The sequence below is a fragment of the Siphateles boraxobius genome, unplaced genomic scaffold (genome assembly GCF_051911475.1).
Source record: "Siphateles boraxobius isolate OS27281-9 unplaced genomic scaffold, OSU_SipBor_1 68, whole genome shotgun sequence".
In the NCBI taxonomy this organism is placed as follows: Eukaryota; Metazoa; Chordata; class Actinopteri; order Cypriniformes; family Leuciscidae; genus Siphateles; species Siphateles boraxobius.
In genome coordinates, this window is record NW_027509195.1 from 5,695,001 (window position 1) to 5,715,794 (window position 20,794).

The following is a 20,794-nucleotide window of genomic DNA, read 5'->3' on the forward strand; positions in this document are numbered from 1 at the left end:
CACAGTAACATATATATATATATATATATATACCTTATTTGCCTTGATATTTTCATTTTTTTCTTTATCGCTTGTTTAATATTTCATCTCAAACTCTTCACTGATACTGTTGTAAATGTATTTTTTTGTTTTAATAAAAATAAATTGCAAAGCTTAAAGTTGAGGAGACACACTCTCACTTTATGTAAATACTTACAGCAAAAATGCTGTTATTTTACAAAATGTAACCAGACGAGGTTGTTGAATAATTGTTAAAGAGATTTGTTTTATTGTTAAATGACAGATTAAATGTCATTCACAGGGGATTTAGGGAGAAAGCTTAAAACTATCAATAGTATAAGGAAACCATTTGGTAGACTATGTGTGTGAGTGGATCTGTGTGTGCTTGTGACACTGAAAATTAACCTAAATATAATTTTAATGAACTTTTAATTAGGGATAACTTGGAATCTCAGAGAGAGATGTCGATAGGAAATGCAAGTAAACATTAGGGGGAAAAAATACAATAGATATCGGTTTTAATACGAACAGATATTCATAGTCAAATTCACCAAAACTATTCTGCAGTGTGATATAGTTTGTGACTGCATGCTTTTCCGCCTTAGCATTGTTGAGAAACTCCTTATAAGCTGAAAGCGCACAGCTGCCGGTAGTCCCTTCTGTTGGCATTCTAAAGGCTTTGTTGTTGAGAACTGAAGACAATTGTTTTGATTGGCTGAGAGTTTTGCGGAGGTAGGATACAATTACCCACATGCTGGTCTCTGATTGGCTGGGCAGGATTCTGACGTCAGCCGGCACCCCTCCTTCGCTCTTTTCAAAGAGAAGTTGTAGTAATGTTGTCCTCAACTTTTCCACTCAAGTTTACTTTCTCAGGACTTGCCAGACGCTTATGGGAAACTCGGAGCCCCAACCATGAAGCTGTGTGGGACTTTTTTAGGTCAGTTAGACTTCGCTGTCTCCTATTTTGCTGTTTAACTGTAGCCTACACGAAGAAAATGGTTTGATTAACAGGTGTCTAAAGTTGGCTAGACTTCTGTTATAGCCTACGAGATTTGGCATTGTTTAGCCTAAGCATTTATTGTAGCTTATATGAACCGTGTTTTTATGTTAATATTCGTTAACAAAATATATTCGTTTAATTATCTATTTATTTTTAATGATGTTTTTTAATGATTTAACGCATGCAATAGTGTAGTGTTTATCGGAAAACATATCAGATTTCGTCTTGCTTCACTCGCTATTGTGAGGCTTTATAGTTTATCATTCCCTTTATGTCGCTTTAGCCATTTGTTATAAATCTTGTCGTAGGTATTGAGGTCTATAGAACATCTATACAAATCATGATTTCCAGGAACCTCGTCTAGACGTTTTTTTTTTTTTTTTTTTTTTTTTTTTTTTTTTACTTCAGAGCTGTTGAAGTGTTTAGACAAAGAGCGGTTTGTTTCCCGGGGGACTGTGGCGGACACAATACCAGCTCAGAGGCGGATTCAAACTTTCTTTCTGTTGTTGTCGCTCAACTTGTTCCATCTGTCAAGGCCATTCGCGGAGTTTGGGGCCCTCCGGCCCACTCTCTCAGCTGACTCCCTTATGCAATATTTACACACATCCTGAATGCGCTCTAGAGACACACCGCGTTAAAGAATGTGTATTGTTTTCAGTGTAGTTATAACGCAATTTGACAGTTCTGGATATATTGAGGAAATTAAAACCAATTTGTTTATGACACTGAACAGCTTTAATCGAGTTGTGACTTTTTGAATTGACACAACTGGCTAACATTCAAGAGGGCTATAAAAGTATGTTCACTGTAAACAAAAAAAAAGTACAATCAACTTGGATGTTTGAGTCATTTCAATTAAAATTACATTAAACTATTTAAATGAGTTGATTCTTGTATAGCTAAAAAAAATAAAAATTGCTTAACTGGTTTTGATGAGTTAAAGCAATGTAAAAACATATGTCGTCATAACTTATTGATCATATATATTTTTTACAGGGTTGTTTTTTCATCTGTGATTGTTATAGGCCCAAATACTCTGACTACACTGTAAACAAATCAAAAAGTTAAGCTTAATTGCTGCTTTTAATTTGTAAAGAAAAAGTGGTGTCGACGTCATAACCTGCACAAATACCTGCTTTTTAACCACTTTGAATTTGATTTTTTTTTTTAAATAAGCTCTTAAAACTGAAAATTAAACGACAGAAATGATTGTCAAGTTAAATGAATGCATGCATAATACTGAAAACATTTTACAGCATACCCTTATTTGATATAATAAAGCATTTCAGTGGCCTCAAAAGTTAGATTACAGTTTAGTCATAGTATAGACTAGTGTAAAAGTACGCCTGGTAAACATAGCAATCGCTTTAAACTGGGGACACACTTAACGACTGTCAGATTATGAATGTTTTTTGGTTGTTACGACTGATCATGCTCAAACGGACCGAGTTTGTTCCAGTTGCACTCAGTCGGTCTTTAAAGTCATGTAGTGTGCGGTGTCTAAAGATTTTAGTCTTAGAATTTAAGGACCAATTGTTGCCATTCGTCCTCACAAAGATGTTATTAAACATGTTTATTAATACGCTTCCCTCTTATACATCATTCTTGTAATTTCATCAAACACATCTTCTTTTTGATGTACTGCTTTTGTATTAGGCTATTCATTTTGATCTGCAAACAAGAAAAAAAGATCTGCATTCTGTAAAAATTCAGAATAAGCAGTGATTTCTCTAATTTTAGAAATTTAATTTTACACTGGCAGTTTAGTTCGGAACGGAACGAACATCGTACATCGACATTACATAAGGACTGTCGAATGCATCACGTCAGCACATTCATATATTTTTTTAAATATTTTTTAAATAAACTGTTGACATAATTCCCTTAAAACGTCGACCCTGTTGGAAGTTTGTGAATAACTGATCAATGCATGTGTATCTTATTTTCCGCATGATTGCACAATGTCTCATATCTTATTATTTTGTTTAACCTTTCAGCATTTCTGTTAAAACATCACATTCGTAATGTTTCTGTCAAAAGAGAGTGTGTCTTTTTCCTCCGTGTCGCTGTCCATGGTACTGGGCCAAAGCGCTGTCTGGGGTCCTGAAGCCCGAGCGCAAATGTTGAACGTGTGCTCCCTGTGTTCACTCTTACCATTTATTCTCAAAGTTTTCATTGCGACCGCTGAAGAAGCAATCGCACGTGTGTGCCCCAGTCATAGCGTTGGTGTGTCCCATTCTCGCTACTGTGAATCTCATTCTGAGTACTTATGGCAGGGGAGTGTAACTTATTTTTTAGGTATGGTTTCTATTCTGTCTTTTGTTTATTGGATTGTGTCTCGGTTAGTGAGGCAACTCAAATCATATTGATGCAGCGTGGACACTTCGTGATTGATTTCAGCTCCAATGCATAACAATGGGACAGCAAAAAAAGAGCCTGCCGCAAAGAGATAAGAACTTAATAGAATTTCTGAAAGGCGAAGGTTGGCTTTTTGAAAATTCCCCCCGTGTGCAGCATGGAGACAGAAGATAAAGAGTGGCATTTGTGGAGAATATTCTCAAATGACTTGTAATGAATGGTTGTCATTTTCACTAATGGTTACAAAACAACAAAGCACAACAGCGGTGTGTGCAACATTTAGGAGTCATTCCAAGTTACATGTTTTGAGTGAAGAAGACAGTACGGTGTTGAATTCCCATTTGTTGTTGTCTCCTACTCTTTTGGCAGCACACACACACACACACAAACACACACACACACACACACACACACACACACACACACACACACACACACACATATATATATATATATATATATATATATATATATATATATATATATATATATATATATATATATATATATATTATAGTGTAATAGTCTTTACTAATACAACTTTACCAGTGGGGCATTGACCATGAAATGTAAATGTAAATGTTGTGTGAATCACTGCACTGGACAGTACCATTCGGAAAGAGTCAGGAGGGAGAGCGACATATGCATGCTTTTGTGCAATATTAAAGATTAATCACTGGGCGTAAAATAAGCAGCTTACGCTATTAGAATTTAAAGTAACAGCGACCCGACGCGCACTCTGAACTATAAGAGGTATTTGATGTTTTAAACACGCATTTGTTCTATTACTTATCCGCCAGCGTTTTTCTGTCACTCTTGAAAATGAAGCTTGCATATACGACAGAAGAACCTTTTTAAGAACTTTTTACTCTCTAGTTCTTTTGAAAACCATATATACTGGTGCTTCAAGGGGTTGAGAAGCAAATATATGCTACTGATCTGAATATATTGTAATATCAAAAATGTTTTTAATCTCGAAAGAACCATAACCGACTCAATATCCATAGAGAGCTATCATGGTCTTTGATAACAATATGGTTCTTTGCTGAACCATTTAACAACCTTTATGATTTATCTTGTTTCTGGCACAAAGGAGAACTTGTATAAATCCCTTGTAGTTGTAGCGTGGGTGTGGGTGTTAGAGAGAGGGATCGTGTGTGTGTGTGTGTGTGTGTGTGTGTGTGTGTGTGTGTGTGTGTGTGTGTGTGTGTGTGTGTGTGTGTGTGTGTGTGTGTGTGTGTGTGTGTGTGTGTGTGTGTGCACTGAGAAAGACAAGAGTATGAAATAGAGTGTGCATGGCTGTACACATGCCCGTTGAGTTATTGCGGGGGGATATTCAAAGCCCAGCCCATCGATGTTGTAGGTTTTACTACAGCTTTCGTGATGTCATGGCAAAGGGCGGAGGGAGGAGGTGGGGGACAATGGCTCATGAGGGAAAGGTAAGTCAATATTACGTTTTCTCGCTGACAAAGGCAAATGAAGCCATGTTTTTGCTTACAAACAAGTAGCGTTCATACCGCCCCGTTCTGGATCCTCGCTCGTCCGTAGCAGCAACAGCGAAGAGCCGAGTCTCTTCCCCGCTGTCACTGAATCTATCGGGATACTACTGAAGTAGAGTTTAGTTTTCTTTTAGAAAAATCTATAAATGGGATATTTTAACCCAAACTGTCTTACAGCGTACTGAATATACACGTCGAAGACAAGAGAAGCGTCTGTCGGAGCAGCTTTCGGGATTATTTTTCCCCACTCAGGTAATCATGATCATGACATTTGGCTTTACATGTGAAATAAAAATAGTTTTGGTTCTTTTTGTTGATAACCAAAAAAAAAAATCCCTCACGTTTGGGGGATCTTTGAGATATGTTTCTGAACTCATGGTTTAGAGTCATGGGTTGAGTTGTTAAAAGATATTATAAATGTGTCACGCTGTATTATTATATCATGTTCTAGCCAAGAATGTAGACTACATATCTAGATCATCCCATTCCGAGATGCCCTAGCGATCAAGGTTAATGGCTTTTACTCTGAAGGGTGCCGCTTTATTTTTATATTTTATCCTCATCGCACTTGTTTGATCGACGATTGATTTTTATCATCTTTGAAGTAAGATGTTTGCTTATAGTTCGTGCAAGCGGGTCTGTTTCGGAAAGGATAGTGTAAGTGTGTCCATGCTTCCCTGCTAGAAGAGGCTCCAGCGGAGTTGACATGGTAAAAGTGATGGAGAAACAGTCAGATATGGCGCTCTTGTACAAACGTAGCGATGCCTATTTGTTTTCTCACTTTGGTTTGATCCTCGAGATTAATCGGGAATGCCGTGTCAATATTCCATATCTGACTTCTTATTCTCGCGCATAAATAGCCTACTGATTAATGCGCGCGGCGTGCATTAGTCAAAACTGTTTATTTCCTAATCCACTTTATCGCGTGTATGTGCTTGTGTGTTTATAATTTTTCCGATTGATATGTTCGCCTGGGTTCGGCGTGATCGCACTGTAAGTGCTCACTGTCATATAGTTGTATAAAATCTCCATCTTTTTGGCACACATACGGAGTTGCTTCCATATGGTTCTGTGTAATTAAGGTCGAACAATGGGCGTAGCGCAGGACTCCCGGCCGAGTGCACGAATGGCGTGGAAGAAGAAGAAGAAGAAGAAGGAGGGGTGGCCATTTGATTTTCTGCTGCAGAAAACAGAGTGGAGAGATGCTCTCTTTAAATGTCAACCGCCCCTGGTGAGATGCGCAGAAGAAAAGTCATGAGAGTTGAAGCAATAACGCCCGTTCTCTGCATCCATCCCCGCCCTTGTTAATTTCTAATGAGTGATTAATGTGTCTGTGTCTCATATTGCTCAGTATTCCGGCTGATGTGTTAGTCATTCACTATTGTATTAAGTATAATATCAAAGCACCTGCAACCAAGATGGTGGACGTAGTGAACGTGAATGTGTGTTATCTGGGAGTCAGATGTGATCATTATTATTTTTTTTTAATAATGATTTCATTATTATTGTTTTTTGTTATACATGTTATATATTTATGTCCTAGAGCCAGAAGACTAATGATATAAAAAGTAACTGAAGTTAGTGAGCTTTAAGTGTTTCTAACTTCTCGTCGTCTGAGGCTTCTCAATGGCAGCCAGTAATTCCACTATCAGTGGTGTAGAGGAGAACCGGGAGTGTTGTACAACAGGCTGATGTGTAACACCATCAGTTTAACTAATTAAATGAGCTACAGGGGTGAAATAACCATAAGCACTGCCCTCATGAGGTGATGATAGAAGTTGTAAGTCACAATATAAAGGAGTTACGGGTTCAAAAAATAAGGGAAATTTCATCTCTGTTTTATAATTTGATGGGTTAATGGATGTTAAATGAAAAACTTTCACATTGATACTGTCATCTGAATCAACAGGTTATCTTTATTAATTTGATATAGATTTGCTCATAAAAATAACATGGCAGAGCAAACTTTGAGGCTTGTAACACTTCCCATCATACTTCAACTGAACCCGCAAAGAGAAGATGATACAATGTACGCTACATTTTGAGAGTGATTAACACTGTTTTTTTTTAATTGCTGATTTTAATTAAAATGTTTTCCACTGTGAATTAACATTTTTATAAAACGAGAGTGGCCTACATTTGATTACCACCACAGTAAATGCATGCACTAAATTTAAAATTCCTTTGTTTTCTGTTATACAATTTGCCCTGGCATTTGAGATAAGTTGTAGATTCCTCAACTAATTTGAATGAAAATATATCAAAGCTTTGAGAAATATAGCGAAAAAAGTACTACAACACTTGCATCCCCTAACATGTAGCCTATCAACTGACAAATATTGCTGCTAATGTTGTGTTGGTAACCTATCGCATTTTGGCGTCATCCACTTCACGATATTCAGCACTGAGAACAATAAAGGTCACCTGAGCGCAAAATTGATTCATGCAGTCGTTTATTTTATCTCGCTTGCCTAGAAACTGGTTTTGTAATAACTTTCACAAGATCCTATCTATCTGTTTGCGGAAATTGCGCAGAATTGCGCAGTCGTCAGTAACCTCCAGAGTTTAATCAAATATCATGCTGCTATCTGTGCGGTGGGGGGAATCCTTTCAAGTTTTCTCAATTATTTCTGTCAGTTTATATATAACCGAACAATGTGCTCAGTCTTATATACAAATGATACTATAGCGGATCATCTGGTGCACGCAGACGCTCTTTTCACCCGCATCATGAAATCTGTGTCTTCACAGATCGCCGTTTAATCTTATCCGCGGATTAATTCCTATCATATTCAAACAGGGGGGGTTTGCGATATACCAACCCATATGCTCATTTTGGTTGTCCAAAAAGGCGCTAAACGCTCGAAATAGGCGCTTGTTTATCGCTCAGTCCATAGGACAGGAAACTAGTGATATGAAAGTGGGGGAAAATAAAGATGCATGCAGTGTTGCAGCAGGTGCCACGGATTTGCCGGAGAGGAGAGAGTAATAAACATGTGGAATGGAGCAGCTGGGCCAAATTGCGCTCTTCTCATTCAGAGCACAGCAGAAAGCCACGCCACTGGGGCCGAGGGTCAGGGTCGCCCCTATCATTAGTGAAGAAAGGTGCCATTTAGAGCAGCCTTTAAGCCTTGAAACACTGAATTGCGTGCAGCTGAATTGATCGGTGATTTAGAATGCATGTTTGTGCTGTTTTAGTCTTTTGCGAAAACCGCGCCATTGTTTCGTTCGGTGTTTTGAACGAATCGTTCTCGTTCACTCACGTGTGCTGATTTACATGTAATTCACTTAAGTTTTGGGTAACTGTGGTTTCCTGCTTTTAAAGTTCGGTGTTTATAACAAATATTTTAAGAATCCCTCTCGGTCGCCCACATGTCCTTATTTAGCCTACATTTAGTTTCTTTTTTTAAGCCTTTCCTGCCTTTAAAATTTGACTATGGCAATAAAAATGTCATTCGAGCCCGGGATGTGAAGAAGCAAAATCATTGGTTGGACCTCCTGAACGAACACGCGCGTTTGAATGAACGAGACGAGTTTTAAAGGGATAGTTCACCCAAAAATGAAAATTATGTCATCATTTACTCACCCTCCTGTTGTTGTAAACCTGTATGAGTTTCTTTCTTCTGCTGAACACAAAAGAAGATATTTAGAAGAATGTTGGTAACCAGACAGTTGACGGCACCCTTTCACTTTCTATAGTATTTTATTTTTCCTGCTATGGAAGTCAATGGCTATGGTCAACTTTTTGGTTACCAACATTCTTCAAAATATCTTCTTTTGTGTTCAGCAGAGGGGTGAACTGTCCCTGTGAATGAGACATCTCTGACACTGAGTAAACTAAGATATCTTGTTCATTCACTTTATTCATGTAAGTCACGCATATGATGTTAAAACATTTATTTCTGGAGATTTTGGGTTTTAAAATAATCTGTTGAGTGAATGATTCAATGACGCACTCATTGGACACCAAAGACTTGCACAAATATCTAGGCTGAGTCCAAAATCACAGGTATCTTAGGTACTTATTTTGAACAAATATTTACTACTAAAAAAGTATGTTCTTTATAGTATGAGTTTATGTAGTATGCGATTTCGGATGCAGCCTAGAGGCACTGAACATATCTGAACAAATCATTTTAGAATCAAGTTACTGAGTTTCCAGAGGACTGGAAGCACACCTAAACAGAAGCTTTAAAGAACATTGATATTTAACCTCTTAACTTGTACACATCCTTGAGAGCTTGTCTGTGTATTTAAGAAGCCCAGACAAAGGCGAATTCTGCCATTGCTCCTTTAACGCAGAGTCACTCTCTGAGTTGGCCTCTTTCTGCTGCTCGTGGTTGTCATGGTGTTTTCCGTGGTGTGTCATAAAGAAAAAAAACGAGAGCCCGTAGCTCTCAAAGGCACTTTGACTCGTTTTGACATGGAGAATCTAATTTTATTACTTGCTGCTGACTCTCAGGCACAAGTCGATTTTTGTAATCTCCTGAAAAGAATAATATAATGAATGCACCACAAATGTTAAATGTATTTTGCTGGTATTGTTTTTTATTTTATTTATAATAATTAGGTTTGAGTGTGTCTCACAGGCTAGCGTTATTCTTTCACCTTTGCTCTTGCTAAGAGCTTTCTGCTTGTTCTCTAATCACAAAGTTGAAGTTAAATCCTGCTTAACTGGAGCAGAGAGTGCAGATGTGTCACCCGTGGATTACCGTGAAGGCATCCATTCCTATTTAATCTAAACTATGGATTTATGCCTGTCTCAGACAACTCGGCATCACTATGATGGATTTCAGCTGCATGACATGATTTTCTTGATTTGTTTACACTCATCTCTGTCTCCTTTGACTGTCTCGCAGTAGCACAACTATCACAGATCATTTATTAATCTCTTGTTCCTCTTGTAGCGTAATACTTTAAAGTGAACATTCACAGGAGCCAATCAGATAAAAGTCTCTCCAACCAATCTGTAATGATGAACTGCTTTACTTTATTAATGTTGCCTTTCCCTTTAGAATGAGTGGCACCTGAGCCATCAAGGTTATAGAGGGGGTGGATTATTGAGGCTGTGTCATTTCAGAAGTCTGGAAAGTGTGGAGTCGGCTATACGGCCCGGGTTTATGGTGAGATTTTAAAGAGCCCTTTGCGCCTCGCGGTTCTGTTTATTTGGCTTGAAATTTGTAGAACGAGGAAAAGCTAGAGAGCGTTGGGGGGGAAGGATGCACAGTAGTGCTGTTGTAGTCACTTTTTAGAAGAGGGCTGAAAGTTGATAAATAAGCGTTTTGTTCCGTGCCGGCGTGGGAGTGTGTGTGTAAGGGGCATTGGAAATGCTTTTACTGACAATGCCCTACAGCTTTCTAACTCTGATGACTGGCATCCTGCCTGTCTTTTTCTGGGTTGTTGTTGCTGCTGCGCTGAGTTTTAGGAGGCAAATCAGATCTGCCTGCTTTGTTTATTTTGTGCTTGCTAAGAGAGAAGGGCAGATGTTAGAGGGGGAAGTGAGAGAGACAGAGTCAGAAGCTCGGCATGTTTAAAGGCTTCTCTTTTACTGACAGCAAACTCTTTCTCTTTCGCTCGCTCTCTCTCTCTCTCTCTCTCTCTCTCTCTCTCTCTCTCTCTCTCTCTCTCTCTCTCTCTCTCTCTCTCTCTCTCTCTCTCTCTCTCTCTCTCTCGGTGAGTTTTAGTGCCCAATAAGAAACAGATGGAAGCCTCCTTTAAAGGAAGAAAACACCAGATTGAGATAAAGGTAAAGAGAGGAAAGTAAAAGAAATGACACAGGCGAGAGCAGAAGAGGCAAAAGGAGAATGGCTGATGTTTCTTACCTCTTACTACAATACACCAAAAGTGAAAACAGAAGTTATTATAGAGACGATGATTCCTCTGATAAAAGAACCCAAATTCTTTAAAACTGCAAATGGAAGGAACAATGGCTTCAAGAAGTATTAAGATATAAACAAATTGGCACATGAACTAAAAAAATTTAAAGACCATTTTTTAAATGTATATAAATTAAAGTGTGTTAGGACCTGTCAAACTGGCTCTTATATATATATATATATATATATATATATATATATATATATATATATATATATATATATATATTAAACATATTGAAAGAACTTTCACATAAATAATTTTTACTCAACACACAAACATTTTTTATATGACTTTTAGGCTTGACAGAGATATTCAAGATATTCGTGATACAACACAAAGTTCTCTGATGTCCTCTGATCATCTCAAAGGCAAAGCTTGAAGGGTTAGAATATGTTTTTATCTGTTTCGAACGTTGAAATCCACAGAAGATTTTCTCACGTAACTTTTAAGAGTTTGTTGCCTGCAGTTGTTGACAGCTAAACAAAAGCGAGTTATGAACCGGGATGTCAGCTGTGAGATTTCATGAACAATGGCTGATTCGTGCACACTGATGAATATAGTGATTATTTTAATACGCCCTGCATTTGATAGCACAAGCAAAAGAAAGGGGATCCGATTTTATTGGGACATTCTTTTATCTTTTTATCATGTGTGTGCCAGATGGGGGTTGGGTTGCTGGTTTATGGAGAGATGGACTATTACCCTGATGAAAAAAAAGAAAGGAGGAGGGGAAAAATCTGATTTATGGTTGATTCATTATTTACTGACCAAATTCCCTCCCCCAGCACAGTTCTGTCTTTGCGACCACTCCCTTCTCTTACACTCCTGCCTGCTAAAAGCTCAATAAAAATGCACAAAAGTGATTGATTCTAATAGCAGACTGACAGAGCTTCCAGCTGGGGTGCTTTAGCATGCATATGCATGCGCGTATGTGCGAGTGAGTTTTTTTTATTTTAGTTCTCGCCTCTCTTTAATTAGAAGTGCATAGGTCAGATGTGTAAATGGCCCAGCCCCCATCAGGACCTGTCAAACTGGCACTTCACACGTATGACATTAAGCACCTTTCAGTCAACACATAAATACATAGTGCTGTCAATATATTATATTAGTTAATGCATTTACACTCAAAGACAAATATCACTTTTTTTCTATAGTCTATATGTGGATCAGTGACAAGGCAACTGTTTATAGTTTAATTTTTTACAGTTTTTAATTTCTGAATTAAAATGAAAATATTTTTTTGGGGGGAGGCATGAAGTCTAGCTTGTGAGTGTGTGTCTTGCTGTTAGGATGGAGGGGGTTGTGTTTCGTGTGCTGAGGCTGCTGGTTTCAGATGCAGGTGGACAGGTGATGAGATGATCTGGCCGTTTCACTGCTGAATCAGTCTGTTACAGCGTTTCGAACCGAACACTCCTTTGGCCTCGCTCCGCAAAAACTCTTCCAACTGCCAGCGCAGATGCTGACGTGATTGTCTTTTCCCTTCATTTTCATTTTTTTTTTTCATTTTCATTTATTGCTTTCTCTCTCTCTCTCCCTCTCTTCTCAAACAGAAAATGAGTACCGGGGGAAACTCCTGAACCAGCGCTGGACGCGAGGAGACAAGATCAGCCGCTGCCGGCCCTCTCTCAGACTGCAGAGCCGACCAATCAAAGTGAGTTGCTCGATGCCCTCAGCCAATCGCAACGCGGAAACGTGGACTTCCTGCCAAGTTGGCACAATTAGAGGCGAAAGAGGGCTATACTTTTATGACATTCATCAGTTCTGTCTGTCAGCACACTATGAAAGGAAGTCAGCGTTGTATTACGGCGACGTGCGCAGTTCATGGCAGCTTGACCTAGAATGGGTTTTGGCAGAGCAACCTAACCCCTCCTCTGAATGAGCTGAGATTTTAAAGTGTCCCGCCCCCCGTAATTATGAAGAATTGGGCTGTTCGACTCAACCTAATTTAGTTTTTAGAGCTTTCTTGCATTATTTAGGAAAACTGGAGAGGTTTGAAAGCAGGGGATGTCCTTGAGCTGCTTTTGTTTGCTATCTTTCATCAACATAAAAGAAAGCCCCCCCCCCCCCCCCCCCCTCCTTCCCTTTTCTGCTTAGGTGTGTGTTTTTGGCTTTAAGTGGATGCATCCCTTTTCCTCCTCTTTCACTCTTTCTTCTGCATGCTTTTTATTTGGAACAGACCACATTTCCAACCATCTATCTCTTTCACTTCTGCATTGGGAAATGCACTGGAAGAGATTTCTAATGGAGAGAGAGAAAAAAAACAAGAGTAAGAGAGTCTTCGCTCTCTCCCGTGGGCCCATAAATGTGTTTTTTTTCTCCACTCTGATGGAAAGAGTTCATCTGAAGCGATTGATTTATCGATCTAATTTGAAATGTTTAAAGGGTTGCAGTTGCAGGCAGTGCTTTTAAGAGCATCCAATTAGATAATACCAAACTCCGACTGATCAGCGTCATCCAACTGTGTGCAAAGTCATCAGAGCCGAGCTTATTCTCAAGCTACCACAAAAGCTATCACTTTTTTACCACAAAAAGTGAGACGAGCAACACAAGTGTGCGTTTATACACACATACACAAACATAAATCTCTCTCGGTTGTCGATCAGGCCGTGAGAGTGCATGTTAACTCTGTTCCCCTGATGGATGGCTCAGATCTCCTTGGCGACCGCATTGGCCTTCTTTAATTGGCCGGTGCTTTCCACAGGTAATTTTGGAGATGTCAGTAGTCCTGTCACTCCAGCAATGGTTGCCACGCCGGGCCTGGTTGCGTCCTCTTCTTGTAAATGCGAAAATGAATAAAAGGCTCATTTATGCGCACCAGAGGAGGAGGGGTGACCTTCTTTGTGAAGTCATTGCCCCCAGCCAGCAATTTACATAGAGCTGTCAGAAGAGCACGAAGGAGCGACTCCGTCCGCTTGTATGGAGAAGAGAGGGACACAATTAATAATGTAGCACACAGCCAGAAGGGATATGCACGGACGTTCTCCCACTCTAAGTGGCAAAAAAATATGTTGGCTTTATCTTAGCGTTCGCATTTTTCTGCCAAAATTTTTCGCTCATTTCGCCGTCCCCATGCTCCTTTTCCAGTTCTCCCTCCTTCTCACAATCACTCTCATTTCTCATGCCAACAGCCGCAATTAAAAACGCAGGGGAAAGGACAGGTTTGAAAATATTAAAAGGCCTTTGAATGATATTACGAAAGAAAGATGACACTGTCTTGCTCATCACAAACACCTTCGCACAAACATGCAGATTTAATGAGGTGGAATTTGAAAACGGAATGCAAACTCTGATGCGCTCACCTATTAGAAAGAGATGCGTAGCTATGGTTACACAAACATGAAAGCCGTGCGGGCTCCCTCACGGCCTGTTTGATTCATGTGTTGACACTGAGTAGACAGCAATGAGAGACTAGAGGAAGCTACAGTGGGTAAAGAATAAAAACGACACGCATCTGCCCCTGGCTTTTGTGCTTGGGGTCAGAAAGTTACAAAGCTTGTTTCGAGAGATACAGAGAGGGCATAGAAGACTCGCAGATGGGCGAACCGCATACACGCTCGCACGAACACAACGCTCAGTGTTTGAGTCCGCCGTCTCTATTTGATCATCTATGTGAGAAAACTTTCCTCCCAGGCTGACAAGTCGAGCTCAGAGTATCAGCGCACAAAAAGCCGGCTTGTTGCTCAAGCACATGTGTGCTTGTGATCAAAACACCCCTGAGAGAGGAAGAGAGACTCTGTGCACCTGTCTGCCCGGATACACTCTCTCACACACACACACACACACAGCCAACTTTCATCGCCCCATACGCAAACTCCCTCAAATGCAACACAACACAGTCATTATCCGCCAGTGCTGAAAAGTCGGTAATCAACAGGAAGTGGCACTGCCAGAGAGAGTGCGCAGGGATGAAAAAGAAAGAGAAAGGGAGCGTGTGAAAGAGAAACTCCTCTGTGAAAGTGCAGTGTGCCCTTGCCAGCTCCAGCGCTGTATTAAAGGCGGCAGCTGGGAGCGGGGTGAGCAGCGCTCACGGAGGGTCAAAAGGAGAGAGTTTCGTGGATTTTCAAGGATTCCGTTCCATTTAAATCGCAGTAAAGTAATTAAAGCTAATGGCGCCATTGTGCCGGCAGAAAAGATCCAATGGCTTTACAGTGAGCAGACTTCCCTGCGTCTGTGTGTGTGTGTGTGTGTGTGTGTGTGTGTGTGTGTGTGTGTGTGTGTGTGTGTGAGCGAGACTGAGAGGGATTGACACCTGCTCCTTTTGTGCCAGAAAGCGCAGCAAGTGTAGCGATCGGGGACTCTGTGCGGGAGGAATTACAGTGATTTGGAGTGCCTGTGTTTGTGTTATTTCTATCGCTGCAGTTAATATTGCTATTGTAATTGGCACTCGAGCTTGCCATGAGGCCGTGAACGCTCCTCTGGCAAATGCCATGCACTGATGTCTGTCTCTGTCCGTCCAATCACATTTATTGTTCAGGGCCAGTCATTTATACGCTGATGATGGGTACATAAAGGTTAGGAGGGGTAAAAATGTACTGCAATTTAACCGTTATTTTTATTTAATCTGTCGTTCATTTTTCTATCTATCTATCTATCTATCTATCTATCTATCTATCTATCTATCTATCTATCTATCTATCTATCTATCTATCTGTCTGTCTGTCTGTCTGTCTATTTATCTATATGTCTGTCTGTCTGTCGTTCATTTTTCGATCTGTCTATCTGTCTGTCTGTCTGTCTGTCTATCTATCTATCTATCTATCTATCTATCTATCTATCTATCAATCTATCTATCTATCAATCTATCTATCTATCTGTTTGTCTGTCTGTCCAACACAATCTCAATAAAGTGCATATCTATACTACGAATGTTATTTCTCGTGCCATTTATACGGCAAAAATAGTTTTAGTGTGCATATGCTACGCACTGAAAACCCCTTGGGTAGGATTAGGGGTGTGGAGTGCGTGCGTATTACACGCCATAAAGTGCGTATCATATGCAGGCGAAAACTGCGTAGCATACTATTTTTGCCGTATAAATGGCACGAGAAATAACATTCGTTGTATAGATACGCACTTTCATGAGATCGGGCTTGTCTGTCTGTCCGTTGTTCATTTTTCTATCTATCTATCTATCTATCTATCTATCTATCTATCTATCTATCTATCTATCTATCTATCTATCTATCTATCTATCTATCTATCTATCTATCTATCTATCTATCTATCTATCTATCTATCTATCTATCTGTCTGTCTATCCATTTGTCTGTCTGTTTGTCTCTCTATCTATCTATTTGTCTGTCTGTCTGTCTGTCTGTCTGTCTGTCTGTCTGTCTGTCTGTCTGTCTGTCTGTCTGTCTGTCTGTCTGTCCGTCGTTCATTCAGCTATCTATCTATCTATCTGTCTGTCTGTCTATCCGTCTATCTGTTTGTTTATCTGTTTGTCTATCTGTCTGTCTGTCTGTCTATCCGTCTATCTGTTTGTTTATCTGTTTGTCTATCTGTCTGTCTGTCCGTCGTTCATCTATCTATCTATCAATCTATCTATCTATATCTCTCTGTCTGATTTTTTTCTGTATTTTCTTTCTGTCTGTCCATCTGTCATTCTGGCTTCTTTGTCTGTTTATCCATCTCTCTGTTGATCTATGTTTCTATGTTAGTGTTTGCAGTATAAAAGAGAAATAGTGCTCCCAGTGAGTATTTACACTATGGAAATGTGTTTTTTATACATTATTCATGATTTCATTAACCTGAATGTATGGTGTGTGTGTGTGTGTGTGTGTGTGTGTGTGTGTGTGTGTGTGTGTGTGTGTGTGTGTGTGTGTGTGTGTGTGTGTGTGTGTGTGTGTGTGTGTGTGTGTGTGTGTGTGTGTGTGTGTGTGTGTGTGTGCGCTATCTCTCTCTCTGTTTCTCCTCCATCTATCATTGTAGTCTTAACTCTCTCCTTTTCTCTCTGACAGATGAGTTTGGATACTGACGACAAGCGCACTCGCACACGGTCCAAAGCAGGAAGAGGTCAGTGAACCCTCTCTCTCTTGCTCTCGCTCTGTCTTTCTCTTTTTCTCTCACCTCTAAAACTCATTTATTTCACTGGTCAGCTGAGCATGTCTTATATGTTCACTCTAGGCATATCTAATATTATCTTCCCTCAAATAATCCTCCTGTTGAAGTCTCTAGAGGTCCTTTTGCAAGAAAATACTATTCACTATGTAGCATTCAGTAAGTTTAAATAGAGCTTTGTGAGTGAGAAGAGCATTCAACCAAATGGAATGTCGAAAGTTAAAGAAATGCTTTGAAATATTACAATTTCATATGCATGACCAGATTACCCCACTCTTTGTTTCTAGAGGAATGATATGGGTTCAATAAAAGTTCAGCTCTATGGACAGCATCTGTGAATACTGTGTCAAATAACACCAACAGTAATTCTGACTCATCTCTCAGCTTATAAAAATAGTGTTTAATAATATGCATGCAATGAAAGTCTACAGGTTAAGGCATCCAGGAACGGTAAAGAAAATTAATTCAGACATACAAAAATGTGTGTTATTTGAGCTGTAAGTCATCCTTTTAGCAGAATGACCGTCAGATGAACTTCTGGTTATGAATTATTCATTTCTGTTGGTGGAGTTTCAATATAAAATGCAAAAATTCCACACTATTGTACTTATTGTACTAGAGAAATAGTGGCGTCACATTCATTTCTTGTATCCTGATGCAAATAATGCGAATGTTAGCATTTTACATGGTCATGTAAAGGGACAAGTTGAAATGCTAAACACGTTAAACCCCAAACATTTCTTTGAAGCCAAAATTATTCCAATCATTCCTTCTTTGCATGATTTTTCTTTGACTGTTTATATTGTTTTCAAATAAATTGATTAGAGAGAGGCTTTTTTTTTTTAACCGTCTGCAGTTAAGCTCTGATTTCACCACTAATCTGAACTGGGAAAATTAATCATATTTTCGTGCTGATTCGTGCATATTGTACTCTTTTTTCATCATCAAGGCTCGATGTTCTGGCTGACTCAGGTGTTTGTGTATATGTATGTATATGTACTGTGTGTGTGTGTATGTGTATGTGTGTGTGTGTGTGTGTGTGTGTGTGTGTGTGTGTGTGTGTGTGTGTGTGTGTGTGTGTGTGTGTGTGTGTGTGTGTGTGTGTGTGTGTGTGTGTGTGTGTATGTGTGTGTGTGTTTCTTCTTGGTAATGTAGTCATGAATGTTACTGCATATGGCCTCCTGGGGTCTGTATATATTTGTGATTTATTGATTGCGGTTCTATGCAATTATTTGCAGCTTTAGATTTTTCAGCTTATTTTTCTGTTCCTTGTCTTTCCCTCTGCAGTTCCCTCTGAGATTGTTGGACAGGAGCTGAGGTAAGACAGATTAGTTCTGCAAAGTTAAATATGCCATTTTTCTTTCTTCTGCAGTAATTTTTTCTTTGTTTTTAAATCCATGTTTGATCATGTTTTGACATTATTTGACTCACAATGCACGCCGCTATAAAAACAAAATCCATTTTAATGTAACAAACTCATTTTCAAATAATTATCATCAACAAAATGACTGACAGCAATAGAAATCTAATAAATGCGAGGAGTCCCAAGGTTATTTATGCGTCCTTTTTGTTTGCCTGATAAGCATTTGTTTCAACTAGTGTCTGGTAGTTTATACCTATAGACCCAACAATACCACATCTGTGTGTGAGGAAGGGATATGAGAGCCTTATATTCTCAGCTCATTTCACTGTCAAGTGCACTATGAAGTTTACAAGAGTGGAATTTATAACGGTATCAAACACACTCGCTAGCCGCCAGGGTCACTGAAGCTGCTCACGGCCATTTCTGCCACAGATCTTAAATAGAGCTCTGCTCAAAAGATGACTGAAAGATCCTTTCATACTGCAGTAGAACAGAATTATAAATGCTTCAAGACATGATATGCCACGTATCTAGCTGTATATATATATATATATATATATATATATATATATATATATATATATATATATATATATGTATAAAATAAAAAAGACCTGGTGACCTGACCCAGAAAAATCATCGGCAAGAAAATTTATGACCAGTCTCTCGCGTATGGCCAACACCATAAAATCACCAAGAGTCGGGTACAAATGAAATGGTTAATCCAATTTATTGGCTTAAATATATCTCATACACTGTGTATATGAGCATAATATTGCACGGCTGGAAAAGGCTCTCAGCCAATCAGATTCGAGTACCAGAACTAACCCTTGTAAATATATATAATTATATTAAAAAGTCACATTTATCTGTCAAAATCAATTTGACCACAGCTATATTGTGCATCTCTACTTTACTAATACCCAAATGGAATCTGGCCACTTTTTATTTTATTTTGTTTAGCATTTTCTGCCATACATTTTTTTTTTAAAAATTCTGATTTTAAACAGGATGAGATGGTAAACAGAAATATTACACACTTACTGGTAGCTGAAAGCTAAGTTTGTGAATGATGGGTGTTCTGATGGCTATGCGCTGCCACAGCAACCATCTGTCATGATGCATATATCACCAAACTTCACACACACAGACAGAGATCATGTTTGATCAACACATGTGAGCATGAAGAAATGATTCGAGTTTAAATCTAAGCACTGTTTTGCTGGTAATAAATGAAAATGCCAATGAAACAAATTGACAAAATACTAGGGATTCCTGCAAAAGACAGAAGGGATTTCATGAAATGAAAGAAGGGTAGCCGCAGGAAACGGAAATCAATCACAGCTCCATCTTATTGACGAAGCAATTATTTTGCTAAATTTGAAAATCTATGTGTGTTTGTTTCTTGCTGTCTGTGGAAATACGGCTCCTGATGAACTATTTAGCACACAACCACAACGAAATAACAAAAGCTATAAAGCATCTCTAATTTGACCCCCTCTATCTGTTCAGCTGCCCCACTCCAGGATGCAATGGCTCAGGCCATATCAGTGGCAAATATGCCCGACACAGAAGGTACGACAGATGACATGCCCGTGTGGTGCTCCGTAGCCCCTGATTCACCTCCCTCTGCGGCCACATAGCCTTTCCTGATCACAAACACCGTTCAGCCCGTAGATTAGATCATCTTAATCTTCATCTCTTCCTCTAATAATGACAATCTCCCTGTCTTTAGGCAGGGTATTGATTATTGGAAAGATATTACAGTCATGTTTATTTACACATGTATACATTCAGGGAACCATTTGAGATGCTTCATGTTTATAGATCTATCTCCGCTGCCCGTCCGATAGCAAGGTTTTCTAGGTGAGGGCTTTATTGAATTCCAGCCTCCATAACTCCCTCCATTTTCTCTCTCTCTCTCTCTCTCTCTCTCTCTCTCTCTCTCTCTCTCTCTCTGTTTCTTATTTTTATTGTAGTATAATTAAGTGTTCCAGCCAACTGGCTTTGATTTATAAAGGCTTTTATCCAGCACACTGCCCCCTACAGATCAATTTCCAACATCCTTCCATTCCTCATCTGAGTTTGCTTACCATATAGCATGTCATGCTTGGCTTGCATGTGTGTAGTTTGCATGCTTTCATTGTTTTTCCACTTGTACGGTAAACGTCCTTCATCTTGTATTTCCCGTCAATTGTTCTCATTAATTCGTCTTCTCCCATAGTGCTTTGAGCTGCCCGTTGGCCAGAAAAAGGCGCCTACAGGAAGCAGAGTCAGAGCAACCCGCCTCCAAGAGGAAGTCCCACCCGCTGAAGCTGGCAATGGACGAAGGCTTCAATGCAGAGAGTGAGGGGAGCGGAGAAGAGACGGAGTTGAGGGAGGAAGAGGAGGACGATGAAGAACAGGCACCGCAGGCTGGTGATCAAGAGCGTGAGGAAGAGGAGCAAGAAGAAGAGGAGCAAGTGAAACACAACACAGAGAGCATTAATACAGAAGAAGAGGGTGGTGATGAAGGTGAGGAATAAAAACTGTATCAGAATATGATTGTCGGTCTTGTTTGGGACAATAAATACAATTGTGTTCATACATAGTGAATGAAAAACGCACTCTGTACCCGAAGTGTCTCCGATACATT

General features: G+C 39.4%; 1 protein-coding gene across 6 annotated transcripts in view; it reads left to right on the top strand.

The window, feature by feature from the left end:
* myt1b (myelin transcription factor 1b) overlaps positions 1 to 20,794 on the top strand; it is a 126,837-nt gene that overhangs the window by 83,832 nt on the left and 22,211 nt on the right. For 4 of the 6 annotated variants that reach the window (XM_077214254.1, XM_077214255.1, XM_077214256.1 and 1 more), the window contains exons 3-7: positions 12,288 to 12,388; positions 16,697 to 16,751; positions 18,084 to 18,114; positions 19,672 to 19,734; positions 20,384 to 20,673. In XM_077214254.1, coding sequence (XP_077070369.1) covers positions 12,288 to 12,388; positions 16,697 to 16,751; positions 18,084 to 18,114; positions 19,672 to 19,734; positions 20,384 to 20,673 — 540 coding nt within the window. Of the gene's footprint in view, positions 1 to 4,619; positions 4,798 to 12,287; positions 12,389 to 16,696; positions 16,752 to 18,083; positions 18,115 to 19,671; positions 19,735 to 20,383; positions 20,674 to 20,794 lie in introns of those variants that run through there. The other 2 variants (XM_077214259.1, XM_077214258.1) reach the window with 2 other exon arrangements.